Genomic DNA, 24,400 nt, shown 5'->3' with positions numbered 1-24,400 from the left:
ATTAAGCAGAACTGCAAGAGGAATCACATTTCACTGAGACAAAAGGTGACAATTTGAAAAAACACAATTAGCTAATCGTGGAGTCTTCCATTTTTAACAAACATTAAACTATCCTTTCTTATTCTTAGGGCTGAACAGTTTTGGAAAGATTAGAGTTTCCATTTATGTTTATTTATCGGATTCTGCTCTAAATTGACAAAAAGACTGAAATATGAAGTGACAACTAATACAAGAATCACATTTCACAACATCTAAACTACAGGATTAACACATTTTTATGCAGAAATGTTTGTGGTGGAAATGATGGTACTTCAAAAACTGCACTTCTTGCGATTTGCTAATTGGCTCCATTTAAATTGCAGCCCTACTTAGTCTGCATAACAACTGCTGACCCTGGACTTGAAATCTCATGTTCTGAAATACCGTAAATTTCGGACTACAGAGCGCACCTTGATATAAGCCGCACCAGCTAAATTTGAAGAGAAAATCAATTTTGTCCATATATAAGCCGCACCTGAATGTAAGCCGCAGGTTTTCATATTGTAACATGAGATATTTACACAGAAAGACGGTGCACTGACACGCTTTTTTTTAAAACTGTGCCTGAAAATTGGAACCAACACAACATCAACACGGGATGAACACATCTGCAGGTTTAGAAAATAAAACTGCACCAAAACGGAAAATCTGCTTTTATTTCCTCTGAAAACTTTTGTCGTCTTTTACATTGACCAAGTTGGATTCATTGATGTCGAGCTCACGTGCAGTGGCTCTATTTCAGGGGTCGGCAACTCGCGGCTCCGGAGCCGCATGCGCCTCTTTCAGCCTCATACTGCGGTTCTGCGTGGCTTGGGAACTAACACAGACACAGCTCACAGTCCTGCGTAAAGAGCCCTGATTTTCAGACGTTGTGCGCACAGGGGTCAGGAGCAACTTTCGCCCGTCCCTAATGACACACTAATAAGCTCGTCCGTAGATGTATCATGAAAATCCTGCTGGAAATCGCCACAGAAATCTATTTGATGTAGTAGCAAGTTTATTATCTGCTCTTGTCTCCGCGGTGACGTATCACGTATAACACATCAGACATGTCGCCCAAAAGTAGAGCCACAAGTGAGTGAAAATGAGCCAAAACAAAAGTCTTTGGAGATCTTTTTAACAAAGGGGAAAAGGACAACTGAGGAGCCAGAAGAGGAGACTACGACCTCCAAGAAAAAGAAAGATAAATTTAACAGACAATGCCTACTTAAAATCTGGGTTTGTCGCTGCAGGTGACTCACGCGCACAGAGTCCGCTCTGCGTAACATACGGGAAAAGCAAATAAGGCAATGAAACCTTCAAAACTGCTTTGGCACATGGAGAATAAGCACCTGGGATAAAATGATACGCTACGAGTTTTTTTGTTGTTGTTTTTTTAAAGAAACTGCGGAGTAGAGTAGACATAATCACATAATCAGCGGGATGCATGATGCAGCGGTTTGGTGAGTTGTATTTTTTTAATGCACTTAAGTTGTTTTTGCCATATTTATCTGCCACGTGTAGAAGGCTTGTCCGTGAAAGTAAAACCTACATTATTGTTGTTATACAGTGTTATCTTCATTTTAGATGTCAAAAAGTATTTGCGGCTCCCAGTGTTTTATTTTACGTGGAAAGTGGGTCCAAATGGCTCTTTGCGTGTTAAAGGCCGACCCCTGCTCTGTTTCCTTTCTGTTTCTTTATCTTAAAAACGGCATCATATCCATTTCATGATGCGCAAAATGATCGTTCAAAATCAAAACTAGTGAATTCTTCAGAGCAGAATCTTTCCCCACGTCTGTCTCACTTTTACGTTTACAGCTAGAGAGCGCCCCCCAGGGGCCGTTATCCAGTAAAATTCCATATATAAGCCGCACTGCTGTAAAAGCCGCAGGGCTCAAAGCGTGGAAAAAAAGTAGCGGCTTATAATCCGAAATTTACGGTACATGTAATTACAATCAGAATGCTTGTTAGAGTAATTGCAATTAGAGCAAGTTAGAGAAAACCTAGCTAAATATGTGGAGGATACCATGTCAGGTTAAACACGCGCCCAAGGGATCCACGTCTCGGGTACTTCCTGATCACGACTAAGTACCTACCAAGCCTATTGTGCATGTTCTGGGTTAATTTCACTCTTATCTCCCAAACCCCTGCACATGTACAACCCTCACACTTGCTGACATTACACATTGAACATGTAATTCATCACATTTTGGCATTACGCATCATATCACGGTGATTTATCCGTCAATGGCGACGCTTGGATTACTGGCGAGTCATGCTTCATTTGAGTTTAATAAGTCCCACTGCACTACATCCAGAGCCGATAAATATATTCTGTCATGGTCGATGTGAAACGCGGAGGTAGTTTTCTTTGGGGTCAGAATCTCGCTGTCGCACCTGTCAAATGCAAAGGCCGTTTTAATTTTCACTACTTTGCACGGCTTACTTACTTCATCACTCTTAATTAAAGTATTCATTATGGAAAATAAATTAATAATAATAATAATAATAATAATAATAATAATAATAATAATAACAATAACAATAATAATAATAATAACAATAATAATAATAATAATAAATAATAATAATTAAATAATAAAAAATAAGAATATAAAAATAAAAAACACGGAGGTAGTACTCTAAAAGATAAAAAAAATAAAATAAATAATAATAAAATAATAAAAAAAATAGTCATAAATAAAATATAAAATATAAAATAATAATAAAATCGTTTAAAAAATAAAAAAGGCAGAAGTAGTTTTCTTGGGGGTCATAATCTCGCTAATTTTCACTACTTTGCACTGCGTAGTTAATTTGTCACTCTTATTTAAAGTATTCGTTATGGAGAAAATAATAATAATACAAAATAATAATAAAAAATAAATAAAATAATAATAATAATATCATCATCTTGTCACTTTTTTCCTGAATTCTCCTTTATGGTGTCTGACAGCCTAAAGAGGGAAAACAGAGGGAGAGTTTTACAAGATTCAATTAAAAATTCAATACAGAGTTTGCATTGATTTTTGTCTACGTTGCGCAGACAGATCGCTCCAGCTTATTTACTGATGTCGTTGTCGCAATACTAAAATTTCAATACCGAGGAAAAGCCTAGATTCTCATTATGAATGTTGATACCAAAATGACGACACTTCTTAGAGCAGACAACTATTTATATTTATGTTTTTTTGTTGTTTTTTTTTCAGTACTGATACCTGCTGAAATGAACATCTAGTTTTGATACTAGTTTTAGTATCAATTAAAATCTGGTCAGTTTTATGATTTATCGTAACAACAGTGAAAGTACTTGGGAACAGGGCTGACAGATATTGATATTTCAACCTACGATAATTATGTATGATTACTTAAATTGAAACATTTACAATCAAACTACCGTATTTTCTGGACTATAAGTTGCACTTTTTTGTCATAGTTTGGCCGGGAGTGCGACTTATACTCAGATGTGATTTATATGCGAAATATATATATTTTTCTTTATTATTATGCATTTTTTGGCTGGTGCGGCTTATACTAAGGTGCGACTTATACTCAGGTGCGGCTTATACTCAGGTGCGGCTTATACTCAGGTGCGGCTTATACTCAGGTGCGACTTATACTCAGGTGCGGCTTATACTCAGGTGCGGCTTATACCCTGACAAATACGGTACTTGATTTACTTCTGTTGGAATAAACTGAAAGAAAAAAAATCTAAATCTAAAAAAGGAAGAAAGGAAAAGGAAACAATAAAAGAGAATGGAGACTCAACCTTGAAACTGAATATCAAAACTAGTTGTAACTTCATCACTAAACTCCCCCAACCCGCCCCACGCTCTGATCATTGTTTTATTTGTTTCTTGTCCTTTACTTTGTACCAGGTTTATCTTTTTCTTGTCTGTTTCTTTGTCTCCTCTTCATGTTTCAATCTTTTGTCAAGTCCTGTTATGTTTTGTACTGCACTGTTTTCTTCTTCATAAAAAAAAAAAAAAAAAAAAAAATTCTAAAACAAGACATATTTTAAGACAAAATAAAGAAAATCTAACAAATGTACATTTTAATTCTGAAAAAAAAATCTCTGTCAAATGGAGAATCTTGGCGCAACTAGGATTTTTAGCAAGAAGGATGTGACATTAACCAATCGCAATATTATTATTTTCCTAAAGACAATATTTTAGTTAATGTCCAGGGGGATTATCGTTAGTTTGGTGAAGCGAATATCAGGCTCAAGGGTCCGTGTAGTAAGGTCACAGTCGGAGTTGTAAAGTTAGTAAATGAAAGGGAAAAGGGGAGAGAGGGTCCCGTTCACGCCTGAACTCTGACGGAGCGCTTGTGTTTACCGTTGGTCGCCTCGTGGAGAAAGATTGATCGCCTTCGCAGCGAGAGAACAGCTCACTCTGAGATCTAGATTTCAAAACATAAGACACGCTTCATATCAGCTGCAGCTCGCGTTTGGCCGTTTGACGATTCTGAGTTTAATATCAGTTTATCCCCGTTTCTGTGAGTCCCAATATTTCTCCCACAATCCAATCTTTTATCACATATGGAGAAAATTGTGCGGTGTAGAGGCTTAAGAGGCTTTAGCAGGTTAGTAAAACATCAAAGTGAAAGACATTTTACCATTCGCTGAAAACAATAAATCATCTAATTAACGGCAGCCTTTGAAATGTGCTAATTATGACCATTCAATTTGCAGTTTCGAAAGTCAATTTATCATTCAGCTCTACTGGCGGCACACATTTGGACTGCACGCTGTTCTTGCAAATATGTGTAGAACAGTCTGTGGGCTATAAAAAGGCTTGCTGGGTTCGTGATAGATGATAATTCTATGCAAAACAACAAAATGCAACTTCCTGACCCAATTTACGCTCGTTCTACACGCGCTGGAATGAGCCCTGTCTCGCACAAACGTCGCACTTTCATCAGACTTTTCTATAAACTCTCATCTTGTCTGATCAGAGGCATCGTGTTAAACTGTCCCAAATCATTTCAAAGGGGACATATCGTACTGTCCCTTATTCTTTCAATAGACTGTATATCGATGGACGTAGCCAGCCCGTTAGCCGCCGCGTTCCAAACAGGAAATGAGCGCGGCTTCTCATTCTTCCCTTATGTTTAATAATGTTCGTATTAAACCGCTCTGCGTGATCCTGGTGTTCTGATTTCACCATTTTGTCCATGAATCAAGATATTATCATTAAAACAGACCAATCGTAAGCATTAGCAACAGATTTGATTGAAAGCTACTGCCTTGTTGCTAAGCTAACCTGATTGGCTCTATGGTTGACGCGCTCGGAATTACAAACGTAGAATCGTGCTCCAAATTAGCCGCTATAACTGCTAGCGTCGACTGGATTCATTTGGTTGGAGCTGAACGCTACGGATGACGTCACAGTGAACTTCTAGACCTACGTAAGTTTAGGTTCTTCTTATCAAAATATATTCATTGTTGTAAATTTTCTAACCAGAAACCGAAATTCAGCGTATTTCATTCCCTTTTGTCCTTTTATATAACTTCTCTAAACTATAGTACAAACCCAAAAGTCCCGAAAACAAAAGCACTTTGCACAGATTTTGAAATATAAAAAGATAAGATAATATCTGCCTTTATTAGTCCCACAGTGGGGAAATTCCAGTGTTGCACCTCACAGTTCAAAAACAACAGGAAAATGGTAACATGCAATAAAACAAGATAATAGATAATAGCTTAAAATAATTAAAAAATAGACTTAAAAAATAAAATATAAATAGACTCTAATGTAGCACACTGTTTCGATGGAGCAAAATACAAAATACAAAAAAATATATATATATTATGTACAATAAAAGTAACAAGTAACAAGTTGTTTTTTTTATTCAGTCATGTTTTATTTGTGTAAACTGACAAAATGATTATTTGAAATGACTGAATCTCAATTTGATCAAAATATTTTAAACAAAACCACAATTGTATCTAGCTACTTTTGATAGTTCGTTGTATTTAGAGTATCAAAAACTAAACTGTTACCCTGCTTAGATTACAGATCACATCTGTGGAGAGGCAAACCCATTCAGAGTTTAAATAAACGCTAGGTACGCAGGTAAAGCAATAACATCTCCCCAGAGACAAACACTTGGGGGACCTCCCATCAGAAATAAATAAATACAACAACTAATAAACGAATACAACAACCCCAAGTATTTTACAATGTTTGGCGAAATTACAGGTTGGAAATTTGTGAAAGTGAGAAAAGGATTATATCATTGCTCAGTTGAGTCAAGCTTGTGTGAACTTTGTGACAATCTTCCCTGCAGTATCGTATCGTACATGCACAGGAGCAGTTAGTGGGGGTCGGAGAGTTGAAACACAGAAACAGAGTTAGACTCCCTAAAGTGTAAAAGTGAACTTCTTCAGTCGGGAAGGATCCTCGCTGTTTCCTACTTTTATTCGGGAGTATTTCAGAAGTTGGACCACAGCTTCTTTGGCAGGAAGAAAATGAGCGGAGACAGACTAAATTTCAGGCCGAGATACATTCACTGTCTGTTAGGCGACTTGTCAATGCTTTACTTTTGGTGAAAACTCAGGAAATGCAGATTGTTCCCTGAAAAATAAAGCAATAACATCTCCATGGAGACAAGCTGGAAGCAGACCCTTCACCAGTAGGGCGGCGGCAGATATTTTAGGTTGGAGGAGCTATGGGGACGCCAAGTTCCTCAATGGGGGTGCGCACGTAACATGTTAATTTAAGTATTTTATGGACGCGAGAACAGCCCCTCCTCCATGTTTGAGTCGCCGTTTTAGACCAGTTTCCGTAGCGTATTTTCCGGAATATAAGTCGCACTTTTTTCATAGTTCGGCCGGGGATGCGACTTATACTCAGATGTGATTTATATGTGAAATATGTTTTTTTCTTCATTATTATGCATTTTTTAGCTTGTGCGACTTATACTGCAGTGCGATTTATACTCCAGTGCGACTTATACTCCAGCGCGACTTATACTCCAGTTAGCGCTTGTAGTGATTCATAAAAACGTAATATGGATTTTTTTGTATTATTGTAGTGTAATTTTGAACAGTCTGTAATTTCCATTTGAACTTTTTCGTGTAGCAAAAAGCACCAGCCCTGTTCAACACAAAAGTATCAGTACATAATATTTCATCGTTAAGATATAGTTTGCAGCTCGTCTTTGGTCGGACAATGGTTTCACGTTTGATCTTTATCCCCGTCTCATTGTGGGATCACATTTTTAAGCTAAAACACAATATTTATTTTCCTCACAATCCAATCTTTCATCTCAGATAGCCAAAATTATGCATTGGCAATTTAGTTTTTTTCTGAAAATAAATCATCTAAATGACCGCAGCCTTTGAAATGTGCCAACTACAACCATTCACGCTGCAGTTTCAAAGTTGATTTATCATTGAGTTTTACTGGTGACACATATTTGGACATGGTGAGTGGGGTCACCTCTCCGCAGACCTGACTTATAGAGGTAGAGAAGTTTAATATGCTGTGGAATATTCCAGGCAATGCAATAACTAAACTGATATACCATCAAAAGTCCATATTTAACGCAAAATAGGATCTTTAATTACTGTCACTGTCTTGTTACTGTCAAGTCCAGATAACGATTAATCAAAATACAGTTAGATTTTCATCATCGACTAATCACAAATCACGATTATTCTGATAAATCGTTTTCCCCTAGTTACTAACCAATGTAAAAGCGTTTGGCTGGCTTGTTCAAATGTCAACTAGCTTCACAGGACTGAAATGAGCAGTGCATTATTTACACTCCGGCTCTGATGGATCATGGAGCTCACGCCTTGACAATGAACCATGTCAGAAAAGGTTCATTCAAATGCATCATGTGCCCACATTCAGCCAGGCATGAAATCCAAAACGTCCCACCGCTGTCAGAGAGATTTCAGCTGCAGAGCTCTGTGTACGGGCCCTCACTCAACACCGCTAACGCGCTAAAAGCAGGAGACAAGGCTGAGACGAACTGATAGATTATAGATAGACAGATTCATCTATAGGTTAGGTTAGTTTATTTGGCATTTGTTAAAGAGTTAAAAAACACATTGGAAAACAAGCGTAAGAAGCTCAAAGTGCACCATGAGTCATTAAAAACTTTAAAAAGGTACTGTATTTTACTTCTATGGGGTATTAAAAGGTTGTGGGTCAAGAGAGTCTGTTTTCTTTCATGAAAGTAGAATATATTTTACTCAACAAGACCTGCTTTGCTGCTACTTTTTTTTTTAAATCTATTTTTCAGGCAAACACCACAGCCATGAACCAACAGTACGCCGTAGATTTTGACCGCAAACCAATCAGCGCGCATCAACACAAACATCACAGCGGCTGGAGATAAGATTCATATGAGAATAATGTGTTAGAAGATGATGAACAGTTACAGACAATTGAGACATAATCTTTAGCGTTAACACAAAGCCACCACAGAGCTGTATGTTTTTAGATTAGTTTAAGATTTCCTGTGGACGGTTTTGGTCTTGGTCATTATGTCAGTAAAGTTGCTGTGACAGACGGGTACATTGTAGAGAACTTATAGTAGATCCATGGTAAAGTTGCTGTAAATGACGAGCTTTAAACTGCGCCCCGTGGAGCACATGTCGAAGAATATTTAGGCGGAGTGTGAGTCGGCGTGAGAATATTTCCAGACGTACTATTGGCTGATAGCAGAGTCGAGCATTGCGATGGCTGTCCGCTAAAAGTTACAGATGTGACACGTGCGCCGTATACGTACACTCTCTACGTTCACTCAATGCGTAAAAGTGAACACACCAATAAAACGCCTTGTAAAAAGTATTGTGTAATTTTAAAAAACAGAATGAATGATCCAATCACACTTTTAATTACGATGTTATTACAATCCAATAATCATCATTTTACTGTCTGGCTCAGTCTGGTCATTTGAGATTCTTCCTGCCTTTACCGTAGCCGGAAGATCTAAATGCAAACTAACAGTAACATTTGCACCGGTGGGCCTATTTCTTTGCTCCGCCTGAGCTACAACTGTACTTCTTGTTTAGTTCATTGTGACATTATATCCCTGAGGTAAGAAGACCACACTACTGGGGGTCTTCACCGTGCTCATTATAAAGCCCCAGTACACCTCTGGAGCCTTAAAGATACGCGGGATCAAAAGCCTCCGCCTGCTGTGTCTTCAGTTTGGGCAGAAAGACATCTCGACTGTAGCCCTTTCAAACCTGTTCACATCATTAGTGTCCTGGACTAGGGCTGTCACGGTAACCGAAAAATTGCAACACCACGGCACGATCAGCCACACCGCACAAGGGCTGAAGTGACCAGAGTAACCACATTTTGCGTTTTAATGTAGCGCCCTACCCACCCTCGTCTTTTTTACTACTCAACTATGAACCAATTCTTGTTTACACGACTCTAAGCTGCAGAGACACTGAACATATGTATCAGGAGAGAGTGGTGAGAGAGGAAAAGGTAACTCTGCCCCTTTAAGAAAAGCTGCGTTGATGCTAGCGCTAAATGCTAGTGTGCGGACTAGAATGCAAATCCTCTCACCAGGCAGTTAAAAAACTCTGAAGTACAACCCCAGTGTACATGTATTTTTATGGGCCTATGTGCAGGACTGGGCTGATCCTTTAAGGGGCCCTCGCCACTTCAGTGCCACATGTTCATATTTGACTAAATGAAGACATCATCACCACCACTGATAAAAAGACTGCACATTCTAGAGGCTCACAACAGCAACAACCACAAGTATAACAGTATAAACATTTAAGGAAGAGGGATCTGCCCAAGAAAATTTTAATTCTGGACATTTTTTTCTTGGTTTCTGGTGCATTTTAAATGTGTTCCACTTGACTAAATTGGGCTTACATTTATCAGTTCTTTATGTCATAAAATGCAAAATGGGATAGAGGAGCCAAACGATGTACTTAAGAAAGAGTACACTTACTTCAAAATCATATCACTCAAGAAGTACAAAGTAGTGATCCAAGTTAAGAGTTGCATAAGAGAAACAGCCTGAACTTGACATCAGATTTATAATTAGATCATTTGGACTGAACATTAAAAAGAGGATTTTAGGATCAAATTATTTTTATGTTTGTCAGATTTTGGATGCTGTGATTTCATATAAATGCACATATTAATGAGCAGGATGCACAGATACCGATACCGGTATCGGGTGCCAGTACTGTACTCATCAAGGCGCTGTCGATGCCAAGAGCCGATACCACTGTGTCTGTGCTGCCTCTTGTTTGACTCACAGCTCACCTCTCCACAGAGCCGCTCTGGACATAAAGCTGCACATTAAACACAGCTGTGATCATATGTCACATGAAATACACAAATATTTAGGACTCTAAAGGTTTTTCTAGTTTCCGGAGGACATCAGCTCCTGTGTTTACAATAGTAGCATGCTAACGTTGGCGCTAGCGTTAATTTGCTTGTGCTGCAGTGTAACTTATTGTAATTTACAAACACATTCAGCGACTGAACAGAGCGAGTTCAGAGCTTTAAAAAGACGAAAAGCATCAACATATGAGTCAAAGTGTGACCATGGGAAAAGTAACAAAACACTCACTGCTATGCTAACAGTGGCGTATAGCAGTTAGCTCGTTAGCGGTTAGCTTGTTAGCAGTCAGTTAGCTCGTTAGCAGTTAGCTCGTTAGCAGTTAGCTCGTTAGCAGTTAGCTCGTTAGCAGTTAGCTCGGAGCGCAGTCTGCAAAGAGGAAGTGATAAATATTAAAGCCAAATGCTTCAGTGATTTCAGCGGATGAGAATTCTAAGATGAAAAAGTGGCTTTACTATAAAAATCCTATGAAATGAATTAGATTTACTGTTATAATGAAACACCAGTAAAAATAATGTCTGGAAACGGTACTTTTACTCAGTATCGGCGAGTACTCAAAATGAAGTACTTGTACTCGTTTTGCTCAAAGTGGTATCGGTGCATCTATAAGAGCACAGGTCGTTTTGTGTCATAATCAGCGTCGTCTGACACAGGAGCAGAGACGCTTTAACTTCACTCACATCATCTGAGACACAGACAAAACACGAGCCACAACTAAAAAATAGCCAGTGTCATAAACAGACTCACCTATGTCCTCTGTCCCTCTGAGCTGTGTCCTCTGTCCTCTGAGCTGTGTCCTGTCTGTCCTCTGTCCCTCTGAGCTGTGTCCTCTGTCCCTCTGAGCTGTGTCCTGTCTGTCCTCTGTCCCTCTGAGCTGAGTCCTGTCTGTCCTCTGTCCCTCTGAGCTGTGTCCCTCTGAGCTGTGTCCTCTGTCCCTCTGAGCTGTGTCCTGTCTGCAGACATATACATGTCCAGCCTCTGTTTTCTCTGCAGGTCCACTGATGTAAAATGAAAAGACATATTTTGAGTCTTCTCTGAAAAGTTCCTCTTACCCCAAAACAATCTTCCTCTGGGCTCCTCATGCCTTGTGCTGTACTTTAGATAAACTTAACTTCACTAACTTTTAGTCTTTTAGTCTGTAAAACACTCACTCAAATGTCCCTCTGCTGCCTCAGTCTCCCAGAATGCACCTGGAGGGAGTGTCCCTTCACACTGGTGTAAACATGTAGCTGTCCACACCACTGCCCGACTCAAAAACTATAGGCAGCACATTTCTAGTTACTGGAAATAAAACACGTCTAATCGTTTAAAATGGACATGTAGAATAGTATAAACACACAAGTGCCATTTAGTTTTTAGAAAAAAATCCCAATCATTATTATCAATATAAATGTATGGGCTCTTGGGGGCCCTCTGGTGGCTTTGGGGTCTGCTTATAGGCCGGTGTGCGAGACCACATACACCGAGGCGCCGAGGCATGTAATGTTACCACAGAGGAAATTCTTCAACTGCAACAGTCCTATTTTACACCTTCACAGACTGATGGAGGAGAGGCTGCACTGGAAATTCTGTTTCACATAATATTCTGTTTGTTTACAGGTTAATGACAAGAGATGCCAGCGAGGGATGCACCAATAACAAATATCTGTGCTGATACTGAAAACTTTGTTGGACTGTGTATCAGTTACATGATATCAGTTAAGCCGATATCCCGGTTGTGCTTTTAATCGCATGTAATAAGACTTTATTTATTTATTGGCTGATTTGAGCTGAGAATGTCATAATCTTTTGGTCATACAAAACTGTTCAGTAGTTATTGGAAGTATAAATAACAGTTGCGTAACATAATTGGATCCCCTGTGTAATACCTTAACTGTGTCAAATAATCGATATCGGTATGTGAGCTAGAATGAAAATGTTTTGAATTTCCAAATCAGAAATACATGTTGCTGTGTGTGAGATATAACTTTTTTCACTGATGCCTGTCTCTGATATGTATCTTTCCTGCTGTGGTGAGAAGTATCAGGGGGGCTTTAATACTTCATCTATCATACAGCTATCACAACATTAGTGTTCAAATCATTTTAAATATGAGTTTGCGTTTGGCTCGACTCTGCAGCCAATAACAGACCTCCAGAGTGCAGCCACACTCTCTTGATTGTGGCTGATGTCAATATAGATTTTGAAAAATCTTTGAGATCAAATAAACTGTTTATTTGTCCAGGAATTTAGTTGTGTGCTCATTTTGCAAAATGGAAGGAGCCGCTGCCCAGTCTGAGCAGCATGTGTGCTGTGGTGTGTCTGTCCTCAACTGCATCCAAGTTTATTATTCACAAAACGAATATGAACGCTATGTGTACAGTCTGCTACTGGATATTTTTGTTTTATTTTTAGCACACGGTGATATCAAAGAAAGTAGTGTTTTTAATGATCGTGGTATCAGAATATCAAGTCTGCTCCTTAGTAACTAAATTGTAATTAGTATCTTGGCAACACTAAAATGAACTACTGTAAACTGGCTGACTATATCATTTAATACTCTATATATTAAGTTATATTAAGTTTATACATTTCAATAACAGGATTTGGTTGTAAAAATTGTTCAAACTTCATGACGTGTTTCAGATTCACTGCTGTAACATGAAGCACCATCATGTATGTGCACATCTTAAAGCAGAAAGCAGAAAGTTAAAACCATACTTCGGAACATTTTACATGGAGATAGATATGTAATCTGGGATATGGCAAAAGGATTTCCATGGAAACAAGCAGCTGGACCCCAAGTTAGCGTCAGGTTTGTGGAGAGGCAAGTCCACTCACAATAAAGACATGTTTTTCTATGCAATTTTTAAAAAAAGCTTACGTTTTAGCTTATGTTTTGGTTAAAATGTTACTTTAAAATAGTATAACTCCCAATAATTCACTAAATATGAGCTGTCCTGCTAGAATACAGACACTATTTAAAACACGACCTCCAGCGTGGACGTGTTACACCTTTTAACTTTAGTAACACGGAGTTAGCATAGCCGTCCTTCTAATCCTCTGCATGTAAATAAGTACTATCAAGGTGCTGCTTCAGTGAACTACTCATCCCAGCTTATTTATTAAGTCAACTCCCCGAGCTGCTAATCCTTTTCTGAGCACGTACTACACACAAAACAGACACATATAGACAAACATGGCGGCGCGCACACATGAGGCGTAGTAATTTACATAGCACTGGTCTTGCGCTTAACGTCAAGGCACGACTTAATGAGCTCGAGGGCCGTATCCTTCCACCCAGCGGCAGCTCGAGGGCGCTTAATTAATCAGATGGCACTCTGGTTTATTTTTAATGTATATATCCTCGCAATCTTACTGTAAAGGCTCGTGCTGTGCGTGAAAATGTGAAAATCAAGCTCGTGGTCTATATTATTCCTCATTTGCCTTATACATTACGAGTGTCCTAATTATTCACTATGATGAGTGTATAAGCTCTTTTTTTCACAAGTCTCGTTAGAACAAGGAAGAGTTTTGCCCGTGACGGTTAAGCTAACAGTCCCTCCGGCGTGTCCTCGGTTTGGGAGCGCCTTGGGGTCCCGATGGAGGAGCTGGAGGACGTGTCTGGGGTGAGGGAAGTCTGGGAGTCCCTGCTTAGACTGCTGCCTCGGGTTAAACAGAAGAAAATGGATGGATGGTTAAGCTAACAACAACAAGCTGTCAAACAAATTTAACTACACTTGCATAATTATTGGGAGGAACTGTTTTGCCGATGTGACACGTAGCTCCCTGATGTTGTCACACAATAGAAAAACGTACTTTGAAACAATGACATAATATATCATTAGGTAGGAGTTAGAGACACGCCTTGAAGACACGTTTGACCAGGTAACCGACTGATTGGTAACTATAAAGAAAGCCACGGAGAACAGGATATGTTGCGATCACAAGACCAAACAAGCCCCACCCATGAATACTTCAAAATATCACAACAACAAGGAGTCTGTCAAATGCAGAGGGTAAATTTCCTGACGTGGACTATTAAATGTTGAACAACTATGATTGTTCCATATATGACATATTGCATTGAAGTGTGGGGAAGTGCTTGTAAAACATACATTGAACCAGTTTTTCTTTTACAGAAGCGTGCTATTAGAATTATCAATGGAAGTGGTTATAGAGCACATACAAATCAAATTTTTATTCAGTTAGAAATGTTGAAATTTAACGAATTGGTGGAATATAGCATTCTCAAAGCCATGTACAAAGCTCATCTAAAAGTATTACCAGAGAAGTTGCAAAATAAATTTCTAAAGAGAGAAAGTAGATATCAATTAAGAGGAACTGATTTATTTTCTAAGCCAGAGTTTAGAACAAAACTAAAGGAAAGATGTATTTCAATCAAGGGAGTCAGTCTTTGGAACAGTCTTGAAAGTAATATTAAAGAATCCAAGTCCAATTATATGTTTAAGAAAAGCTTGAAATTATCATTATTAAGAAAGTATATAACTGCTATGTGACAGGATGATTTTGTGGGGTTTTTTGTTTGTTTTTTTGTTTTGTAAAGTAGCCGCACATCTAAGTTTGATTTTGTATAATGTAACAGTGCAATACACTGGAAGGAATAAGAGTTAGAGTTGATAAGGGGCAGATATTATAAGCTTTTGCTTCTTTCTGTGCCCTTTCATTCATCTATTATAATTGTACAAAAGCTGAAATACTGTATGCAGATATGCTGCATTGATTTGTTTTGTTTTAATGAATGAAATAAATATAAAAAGAAAGAAAGAAATGTACCTCAAAGTCTCTATTTGTAACTATATCGGCCGACCTCTTCTGTATTCTCACATACCACCACTAGGGGCTGTCTGCTTTACTGCGGTCTGATAATGTGCCAGTTTTGACCTGACAGAAGAACAGCAGACAGCACAGGTGAAGCGAGGGCACGACAGGTTTCACATCTGCCATCTACTAGTGAAAAAAAAACAAAAAAAACAACAACAATCAAATAAACTTAAAGACGGCATCTTTAACCTTAACATTATTTATAGTTTCTCTAATAATTATGACAAGTAAACTATTAAAATAACTGTAATAATTAACTTTATTCATAAATATTCTGTATCTAAAAGCCCTCAGTCTCCATATTTCAATCTTTATTTGGTCAAAAAATGTATCTAAATCTCAAAGTGCAACAGAAATATTCGTTTTATGAGTCGATTAATAAAAAATAACAGCTGATTACGCTCAAATAATCGACAGTTTCAGCCTTAGTCTAAATCAAACTTTTGCTAATTCCTCCATAAAGACGCACTGCTTTGCTCATGGGACAGTTTACTTGAAGTTTACTGTTAGATTTCTCTACCAGTAGTACTTTGATTTCCCATAGGACTGACTCGGCCACTGTCAAAACCAGTTTGTCAAATACTTTTTTCTGTGCAAAAGTAGCCATGCTGGGTAACAGGTTTGAAGACAAAACGTATGAGCAACCTTGTCTAAATGAGCCGAAAGGGAGCAAAACTGATCAAAATATACTCAATTTTGCTTTAAGAATACAAATAATGTGTCAGTGTGTGAAAATGTGTGAGTGTTTTTGCGCCTGTAGCAGCTATTTGGCAAAAAAGTTGTTGTAAATATCTTAAATCTTCTATAAAGTGCAATATTAAAGGGACATATTGTGCAAAATCTACACCTTAGAGCTTTTACCATGTTGTAAATAATAATAATAATTAATAATAAATAAACGCCATTGCTTGAATCTACCGGTATGCGCCCTCTGCTCTGTCCTCACCTCGTGCAGTACTATGTGATAACGTTTACGATGTACTTTATGGAGCAGGTGGGAATCAGTTCAGCGGTTTTCCAGAATAACATATCGATCCACAGGTGTCACGGATTATAACTATACAAAAGCACAATATATCTTCTTTAAGGCTTTTAAATCTGCGCGTTAGCCTTGGTTTTTCACGGTAGGGCTGTGCGATATGGCGGGAAAAAAAAGAACAATTATTTATTTCATCTTATCCAGACTGGACATGTGGGATTTGGGATTGTTTTTAACGGATTATAAAGCACCGTGTGACCTCTTTGTGTATGTTTTAGAGCTTTATAAATTGTTTTTATTGATTGATTGGCCGCTAAATGCATCAAGAGGCAGAAGTGGGCGTTTTCAAGGACAAGACGATCTAAATATGTGGGAATGTACAAATTAAGGATCCAGCTTTTTCAGTTCTGATACCGATGTTAGTACTTTCAGTTTAAATATTCGCCGATACCAGTGAAGGAACGGCAAAAGACACTTATTTCTTAACCTCCTAGGACAGCGTACAAGAAGAACAACAATGCAAACATGGTCAATTTAGAATACTTATAATATTTATAATGTTCAGAATACATAATTTTTTGTAAAGGCATATATCTTCCTGCTCCTGTCTGCAGATCTCCACATGAGACACTTTGTTCCAAGAGGCTCAATTGCTGTTTCTCATTTTGTTTTTACTCAGGACAAATGTTGCTGTGTTCAGGGTCTTAATAAATAGTTTTTGCAAATCCTTATTCAAACGTTTTATCAAAATAATTAAAATATCCACATATGAGGACATTTGTTTTACATCACTTTTTGTAAATGTAAAAAGATTCTTTGTTTTTACATCATCAGGTCCCAATCAGCACAAATAACAAAGAGAAATTAATAAATCGTGTCATGCAAGAGCTCGGGTCTCAGGAGGTTAAAACACATTTAACTTATTACACAAGAGATCCAACTGGTCCAGCAATTTTTTTCAGTATTTGTGCTGATATTTGGTTTATTGACTTTCCATCTAAACCTGCAGACTGAAAGGCCCCACCTCTTTTCAGTTTCTAGTGTTAAAAAATGGCAAAGTGTCATTTTTTTTAACCCTACACATGTGACCTGGACTTATATTTTTTTTAAATATTCACAGTGATCAGAGGAGAGAACCTTTCTAAGCGTCCAATTCTCAAACACGGGACGGTGCAGGATTAGTCAAACAAGCATAAATCAACCGAAAAACAACTTTGAGTAAGTTTATGACGAGGAAACTCTGTTGTGTCATGGTTAAAATAAAAAAAAACTTGATTCTACATAATTTGCAGGTGGGTAAGAGTAAGAGTAACGTTACTTAAAAATAATATTACTCAAGTTAAGCGCAGAGTAGTGGCCTCAGAAATTACTCAAGAGTAAAAAGGTATTTGGGAAAAGTACTGCTCAAGTAAGAGTAACTTGGGAAGAGTAACCCAAACTTTCACTCAAGTAAGAGTACTGTTACTTCAATAAAAATATTACTCAAATAGTATGCTACAAGAAGAGTACTTTAGAAAGATACTCAAGTAAATCAGCAGACTGTGGTCCTGAGCTGCTCTCTCGACGGTGTTCGTACATTCTCTTATGAAGTGGCTCTTTAGTTTCTCCAGTGTAACGCTCACTGCTTCTTCACTGAATGGAGTCGACACATTACTTTGTTTGTGACTCGCGGTTTTGTCATTTGGGTGAACCAGTTTTTGTCTTAAAGTGATTGTAGGTTTGAAATACACAGGAATCTCAAACTGTCTGAAAATTCTCTGACGTTTTTCAGACACACCCGCAGTGTAAGGGATGGTAACACCTCTCCTTCTAGGTTCAGATTCCCTGTTGTCGTGTTTTTTTTTAGCTCTCTTAGATCTATTGAAGGCCCATTTTGGATATCCACAAGCAGAGAGGGCTTTCTCCACGTGTTGCTCCTCCTTCACTTTTCCCTCAGTGAGCTCTGTGTTTGTGCTGCAGTGGATGGTGTGAATCAAACAGCAGATATTGGTCAGTGTGTGTGGGCTTCCTGAAAACTTCTACCTAGACAAAAGACAGTGTCCAGCAGTAATCTGACCTGTGCAACTCTTTACACTGAGTTAAAAGCCAAGTTAAAAAAAAAGAGTTTCAGAAGAGATTTAAAAACAGGAAGTGAGTCGTCCAGTCTAACATTCAGTGGAAGTGCCGTCCAGAGTCTTGGAGCAGCCACTGAAAAAGCCCGATTACCCCTAAGTTTCCTTTTTGGCTTAGGGACCACGAGGAGAACCCAACCTGCAGACCTGAGAGAGCGGGAGTGTGAGGCACCAGCAGCTCAGACAGATACAGAGGGGCCAGGCCATGCAGACAATTAAAAACAAATAGAAGAATCTTAAAATCAATGCGAAACTGAACAGGTAGAGATTTGAGAATGGGAGTTATGTGATCAAATTTCCGAGATTTAACTTCGCCTTTTCTACGGATCAGACCTGGACGACTGAGGGATTACACAGATATGTTCAAAATATAAAGCACAGATTTGATTTAGAACATCAGGAATTCTATATGTACCTTCAAGTGAGAGGCTGTTATCAAAAAGTGATCAGCCCAGAGCTTCAGAGTGAATTAAATACAATCACTGTGATACTTTGGGATGCGTATAAGAACAAAAGTACAAAAGTGATATCTAAATGGTGAAAAGGTTTAGGGGTCAACAGGAAAAATACATCGTTATAAATTAGGGATAAATGGATGAAAGAATTTAAAGAAGAAATAAGTGATGATAACTGGTATAAAATGTTGGAGACAATGTGGGGAGTATAATGTGTTTTGGCAGTGCAGTAAAATATCACAATTTTGGGATACTTTGGGCAAAAAAATGGGGAAAATATTTGGTTACACACTACCAAAAACATGCATAACGACGTATTTTGTATTTTGGGCAAACCACTGACGCACAATTGACTATTATATAATCAAGATATTATTGGCAGCATCAAAAAAAAAAGGCATTACACGCAACTGACATAAGGAAGACGCCCCCTATGCTTCGCAACTGGAAGGACATCGTGGAAGAAATTCACGTTATGGACAGACTTACACATATTCTAAGGTTACAAAAAGAAAAAAAATGAAGAACACTGGGAAAAATGGACAGATTATTCATTGTTCTATTGGCATGTCTTTTGAAAACAATAAAATATAAGACAAAAACAAGTTAGCTTTGTGTGTGTGTGTGTGTGTGTGTGTGTGTGCTAGCATACGTACCTTCTGCCTGGACGACGAAAGGGGAGGGGGACAGTCGCTTGCCGGAGAGCTCGCCCCCTAGAGACGTCATTAGGAAGAACAAGCTGAAGACGCCGATGCCCAGAACAAAGAGCCTATGGCGAGAGGAGAGACGAGGGACAAAAAGACACAGTGAGACGAGTAGCATCGATTTAACGTGACGCTGGGGGCCGAGGACGGACGGTGGACGTAATATGTATGATTAGTGCGGTGATTAGGCGCACGGTGTACGTCTGGATGGGAGTTATCCGCTTATCCGTCGACGTGAGGGTGCTATTGCTTTGCTTGGAATGTTTCAGAGTAAGGCATTGAACTTATATATCTCCATGGAAACCAACAAGAGACGGTCCCAGGCGAGTTGGTAGTTTTCAGATCGTAGAATGTGATGATGTCTCAGAAGGGCCAGTTTTTCTGTTAATTATATTGTAGTTTGCCATGAAATATTGTGAACCTGATCGTTTCTATCAGTGACTAGAACCACAAACCCGCTATATTACGACAAAAATCGCAATTTTAACTAAACTTTATATACAAACTTTATATTACAAAAGCCTTGGTCAAGATTTTTTTTCTGAAGTGTTTTTATTCTTCTCAGGACATGAAACAACATTGTGAACTGCCTGTAAAAATGAATTAACTTGTGTTCTACTGTAAATATGCAAACACATGTTTCTTTTTATGCTTTGAAAAACATTTCAACAATTTTTGGGGGAAATTTCAACACTGTTTAGGTGCAATGTTTAGGCCTGAATAAGAAAACCAGAGGACATTTACTTGTAGTTACACCGACTGACCACTGAATTGACCTCAATGGAGTGTGGCAGCAGAGAGCACTCTAGAGGCTGATGTGCAGCTCCACCACATAAACCAATGCATTAAAGAGAAAGTTATGTTTTAGTAGCTGTGCACCAGAGGGTTAACTTAATTTTACCTGCCCCCATCTCTATTAAATATTATCGTCCTACAGAATGTCGAGATGTTGCGATGATGTCTGTGAAAGTTTCCGACGGAGACCAGGCTCTATCGATACTTTCCACGGTGACGCGACGCAAACTCATCCAAAAGAGCCCGAGAACTCGCAACGCTGATTTAAACAAGACATTTTCAGAAGCCTAACGTCAACATAGTTCACGGTCATGTTTAGGTGTTTGATGTTCAACGGGAAAAGTCAGAGTGACGACCTGTAAAACCGTTGGCTAATGCTTGCTAGCTTCTGTCTGTCATGTTATTAGAGAGGGACTTTTTACAGCACAAATCAGCTCATTTGTTGTGCGTCAGTTATCAGTCCAGGCGCTAAACTTACAGGCGTAAACTGATGGACTATGGCAGGGGTGTCAAACTCAATTTCACCGCATCAGCAAAATGGTTCGTCTCAAATTTGCAAAGATATAAAAAAAATATCTCTGTCTAAATGTGTAACTCCTGATAAACTGACATTTTAACACAGTCAAACATTTAAATTTACCTTGTCGCGGCCACATAAAATGACATGGCGGGCCGCATTTGTCCCCCGGGCCTTGAGTTTGACACATGTGGACTATGGGCTCTGATGTTCTGCTCGCGATCTGAAAAAGCCCGGTTCTGCGTATTCATTCACTCATAGAAGCAAAACTACGCTGCGTCTTCTTCTGTGTATCTCAGAGAAATTGTGTCGTGCTTTTCGTTCCACTTTTAGCGTCGTTAGCACAAGAGCAAATCCTTGATAAATGAGGGAAAGATAGATAGATGGGTAGATAGATAGATAGATAGATGGTCAGATAGATAGATAGATAGATAGATGGACGGACGTTCAGATAGATAGATAATAGATAGATAATAGATAGATAGATGGACGGACGGACGGACAGATAGATAATAGATAGATAGATAGATGATGGATAGATAGATAGATAGATGGACGGACAGATAGATAGACAGATAGATGGATGGATGGACAGATATATAATAGATAGATAGATGGATGATGGATAGATAGATAGATGGATGATGGATAGATAGATAGATGGATGGACGGACAGATAGATAGATAGATAGATAGATAGATAGATAGATAGATAGATAGATAGATAGATAGATAGATAGATAGATAGATAGATAGATAGATAGATAGATAGATAGATAGATAGATAGATAGATAGATAGATAGATAGATAGATAGATAGATGGATGGATAGATGGACGGACAGATAGATAATAGATAGATAGATGGATGATGGATAGATAGATAGATGGATGGACGGACAGATAGATAATAGATAGATAGATAGATAGCAAAAGTCAAAGTTAAATCTGACAACTGGACAAATCGTTGTAGGTATGAAGACATTTGGCCGTTTCTTCAGTTCTGGTCAGATTACTGCTGGACACTGACTTAAATCTGTCTGAGGGGCGGAGCTAACGACACTGAAACTGAAACTGGAAACAGCAAGTGTGTCTGAAAAACTTCATAGAATTTTCAGACAGATTGAGATTCCTGTCTTTTTCAAACCTACACTCACTTTAAGACAAAAACTGGTTCACCCAAATGACAAAACCCCGAGTCACAAACAAAGTAATGTGTCGACTCCATTCAGTGAAGAAGCAGAAACTAAACACAAACCTCCTCAAACCTACAACGATTTGTCCAGTCACACATTTAAACTTTGTCTTTTGCTACGGATCAGATCTGGACGACTGAGGGATTACACAGACAGACAGATAGATAGACAGATAGATAGACAGATAGACAGATAGACAGATAGATAGACAGATAGACAGATAGATAGATAGATAGATAGATAGATAGATAGATAGATAGATAGATAGATAGATAGATAGATAGATAGATAGATAGATAGATAGATAGATAGATAGATAGATGATAGATAGACGGATGGTCAGATAGATAATAGATAGATAGATAGATAGATAGATAGATAGATAGATAGATAGATGGACGGACGGATGGACGGACAGATAGATAGATACATAGATACATAGATACATAGATACATAGATACATAGATAGACGGATGGATAGATGGATGGACGGACAGATAGATAGACGGATGGACGGACAGATAGATAGATGGATAGATGGACAGATAGATGGATGGACGGACAGACAGACAGATAGATAGACAGATAGACAGACAGACAGACAGATAGATAGACAGATAGACAGACAGACAGATAGATAATAGATAGATAGACAGATAGACAGACAGACAGATAGATAATAGATAGATAGACAGACAGACAGACAGACAGATAGATAATAGATAGATAATAGATAGATAGACAGACAGACAGACAGACAGACAGATAGATAATAGATAGATAATAGATAGATAATGATGACACCATCAGACAAAGTTACAAGTCATATCTGTGGAGAGGAAAGCGTGCTCGTGGTAAGAAGTGGGTTTTTCAATGTTTTTTGGTGTTCAATAAAAATTAAATAAAAAACGCCTTCATTTGACATAATTGGGGATTATTTTTGATTGTTGTTCCTTTTTATTTTATGTCACTTTGTCTCTGTGCAGCACTTTGGAAACAATTTGTTTATGAAATGTGCTGTATAAATAAAGTGGATTGGATTGGATTGGGGAAAAATACAGTATAGGAAGGTTTAATGCCGTACTGTGGAGCATTCCAGGTAAGGAAATAACATAGTAATCGTGCCCAGCCTAACATTGTAAGGCAAAGCGAGGCGAGGTAAGTTTATTTGTACAGCCCGATTCGTAATTCAAAGTGTTTTACAGAACACAAAAGACATTAAAATCACAATACGACAAATCAAAACATAAATAATCATCATAAAATTAACGTTAAAGGAGAAAAACGCAGAATAAAAACCTTTTAGTCATATGCACAGCTAAAAAGAACTGTTCTGAATGTGGATTTGAACATTTATGTGGCCCAAACCTTGTGGCCCAAATCGTATAGAACCTACATGAACCCCATGGACAACTGGACCATTTTGGCCCATTTATGAAGCCCACAGGCCCAAAGATGGACCTCACTATGCAATGATGACTGGAAATGTTACATAGTGCACCTTTAAAATAGAAATGGAGGATATGTTTGGGTTTTTTTTGTTTTGTTTTTGTCAATATGTCCAAATGGCTTATGGTTTATGATTAGTATCTAGGTAATTTCTGGGCCACGTGACTTTCCACCAAAACTTGCAGGAAGAAACATGAAAATCAATCAATTTATTCAGTTTGGAGAAATGATTGCATCGCTATGTGAAAAGTGGAATCTTATTGTATATATTTTTTTACATTTATTCAATTAAACCAGGTTAGTTTAGTTGGAGAGACTTTAAGCCACAACCCAACTCCAAACCAAAATATTAGATCATTCATTCATTATTTCACGTGGTTCCTCTCTCACGGGGTAATTGAAGCTTCATCTTACCTGAACGGTTTGAAAGTGAGCAGACTTCTCCTCAACATCATGCAAATCTCTCCACAGCTGCTGGTCGCGTTGGTCATTTTGCGCTGGGAGGAAAACCGTTCCTCCTCAACATCTCTGCGCCACTCCTCCTTTTTTTAAACCTCACACCCAACAGCGTCGTTACCATAACTTTCGACCCAACCCAAACGATCCTGCAGCAGACCCTGGAGAAGAAAAGCACCGACAACCCCAACTTCCCGCGCTCACAGTCTGCAATTTATGCGCACATGTCCGGAGAACTTGTGCGTAAAATCCCCTTCTGAGCTGCGCGCGTGGAGCATTTACGAGCCAAAGCAGAAGTCCAAGAGTGAGCCACGTGTCCAGAGTCCAGAGAGTGTCCCTGATGTGAGAGGATGTGCTGGATGTGCTCCGTGTTTGGTGAAGAGGAGAATGAGCAGAACCGGGCAGCGGCGCGTCCTCGTGTCACACAGAGAGAGAAAGACGCGGGTGATTCAGCGACACACAGCGCCATCTAACGACGCACAGGGGACTAGAGCTGCGTTTCAGTTTAGAGATTTAGAAAGGGACAGAACTTTTAAAAGAAGGAAAGAAAATAGTCCATGA

The 24,400-nt window shown here is 38.6% G+C and overlaps 1 protein-coding gene across 1 annotated transcript in view; it reads right to left on the bottom strand.

The window, feature by feature from the left end:
- The window catches only part of LOC117375487 (alpha-1,6-mannosylglycoprotein 6-beta-N-acetylglucosaminyltransferase B), a 149,838-nt gene extending 125,804 nt beyond the window's left edge, over positions 1-24,034 (bottom strand). The window contains exons 1-2 of the mRNA XM_055223459.1: positions 23,798-24,034; positions 19,379-19,491 (exon numbers count right to left, since the gene is read on the bottom strand). Of these exons, the coding sequence (XP_055079434.1) occupies positions 19,379-19,491; positions 23,798-23,874 (190 nt within the window). The 5' untranslated portion in view covers positions 23,875-24,034. The remainder of the gene's footprint in view (positions 1-19,378; positions 19,492-23,797) is intronic.
- Positions 24,035-24,400: the final 366 nt, after the last annotated feature.

This window comes from Periophthalmus magnuspinnatus, chromosome 8 (genome assembly GCF_009829125.3).
Source record: "Periophthalmus magnuspinnatus isolate fPerMag1 chromosome 8, fPerMag1.2.pri, whole genome shotgun sequence".
NCBI classification, from domain to species: Eukaryota; Metazoa; Chordata; class Actinopteri; order Gobiiformes; family Gobiidae; genus Periophthalmus; species Periophthalmus magnuspinnatus.
Note: the sequence above shows the minus strand (reverse complement) of the source record. Positions and strands in the feature narration are given on the sequence as shown.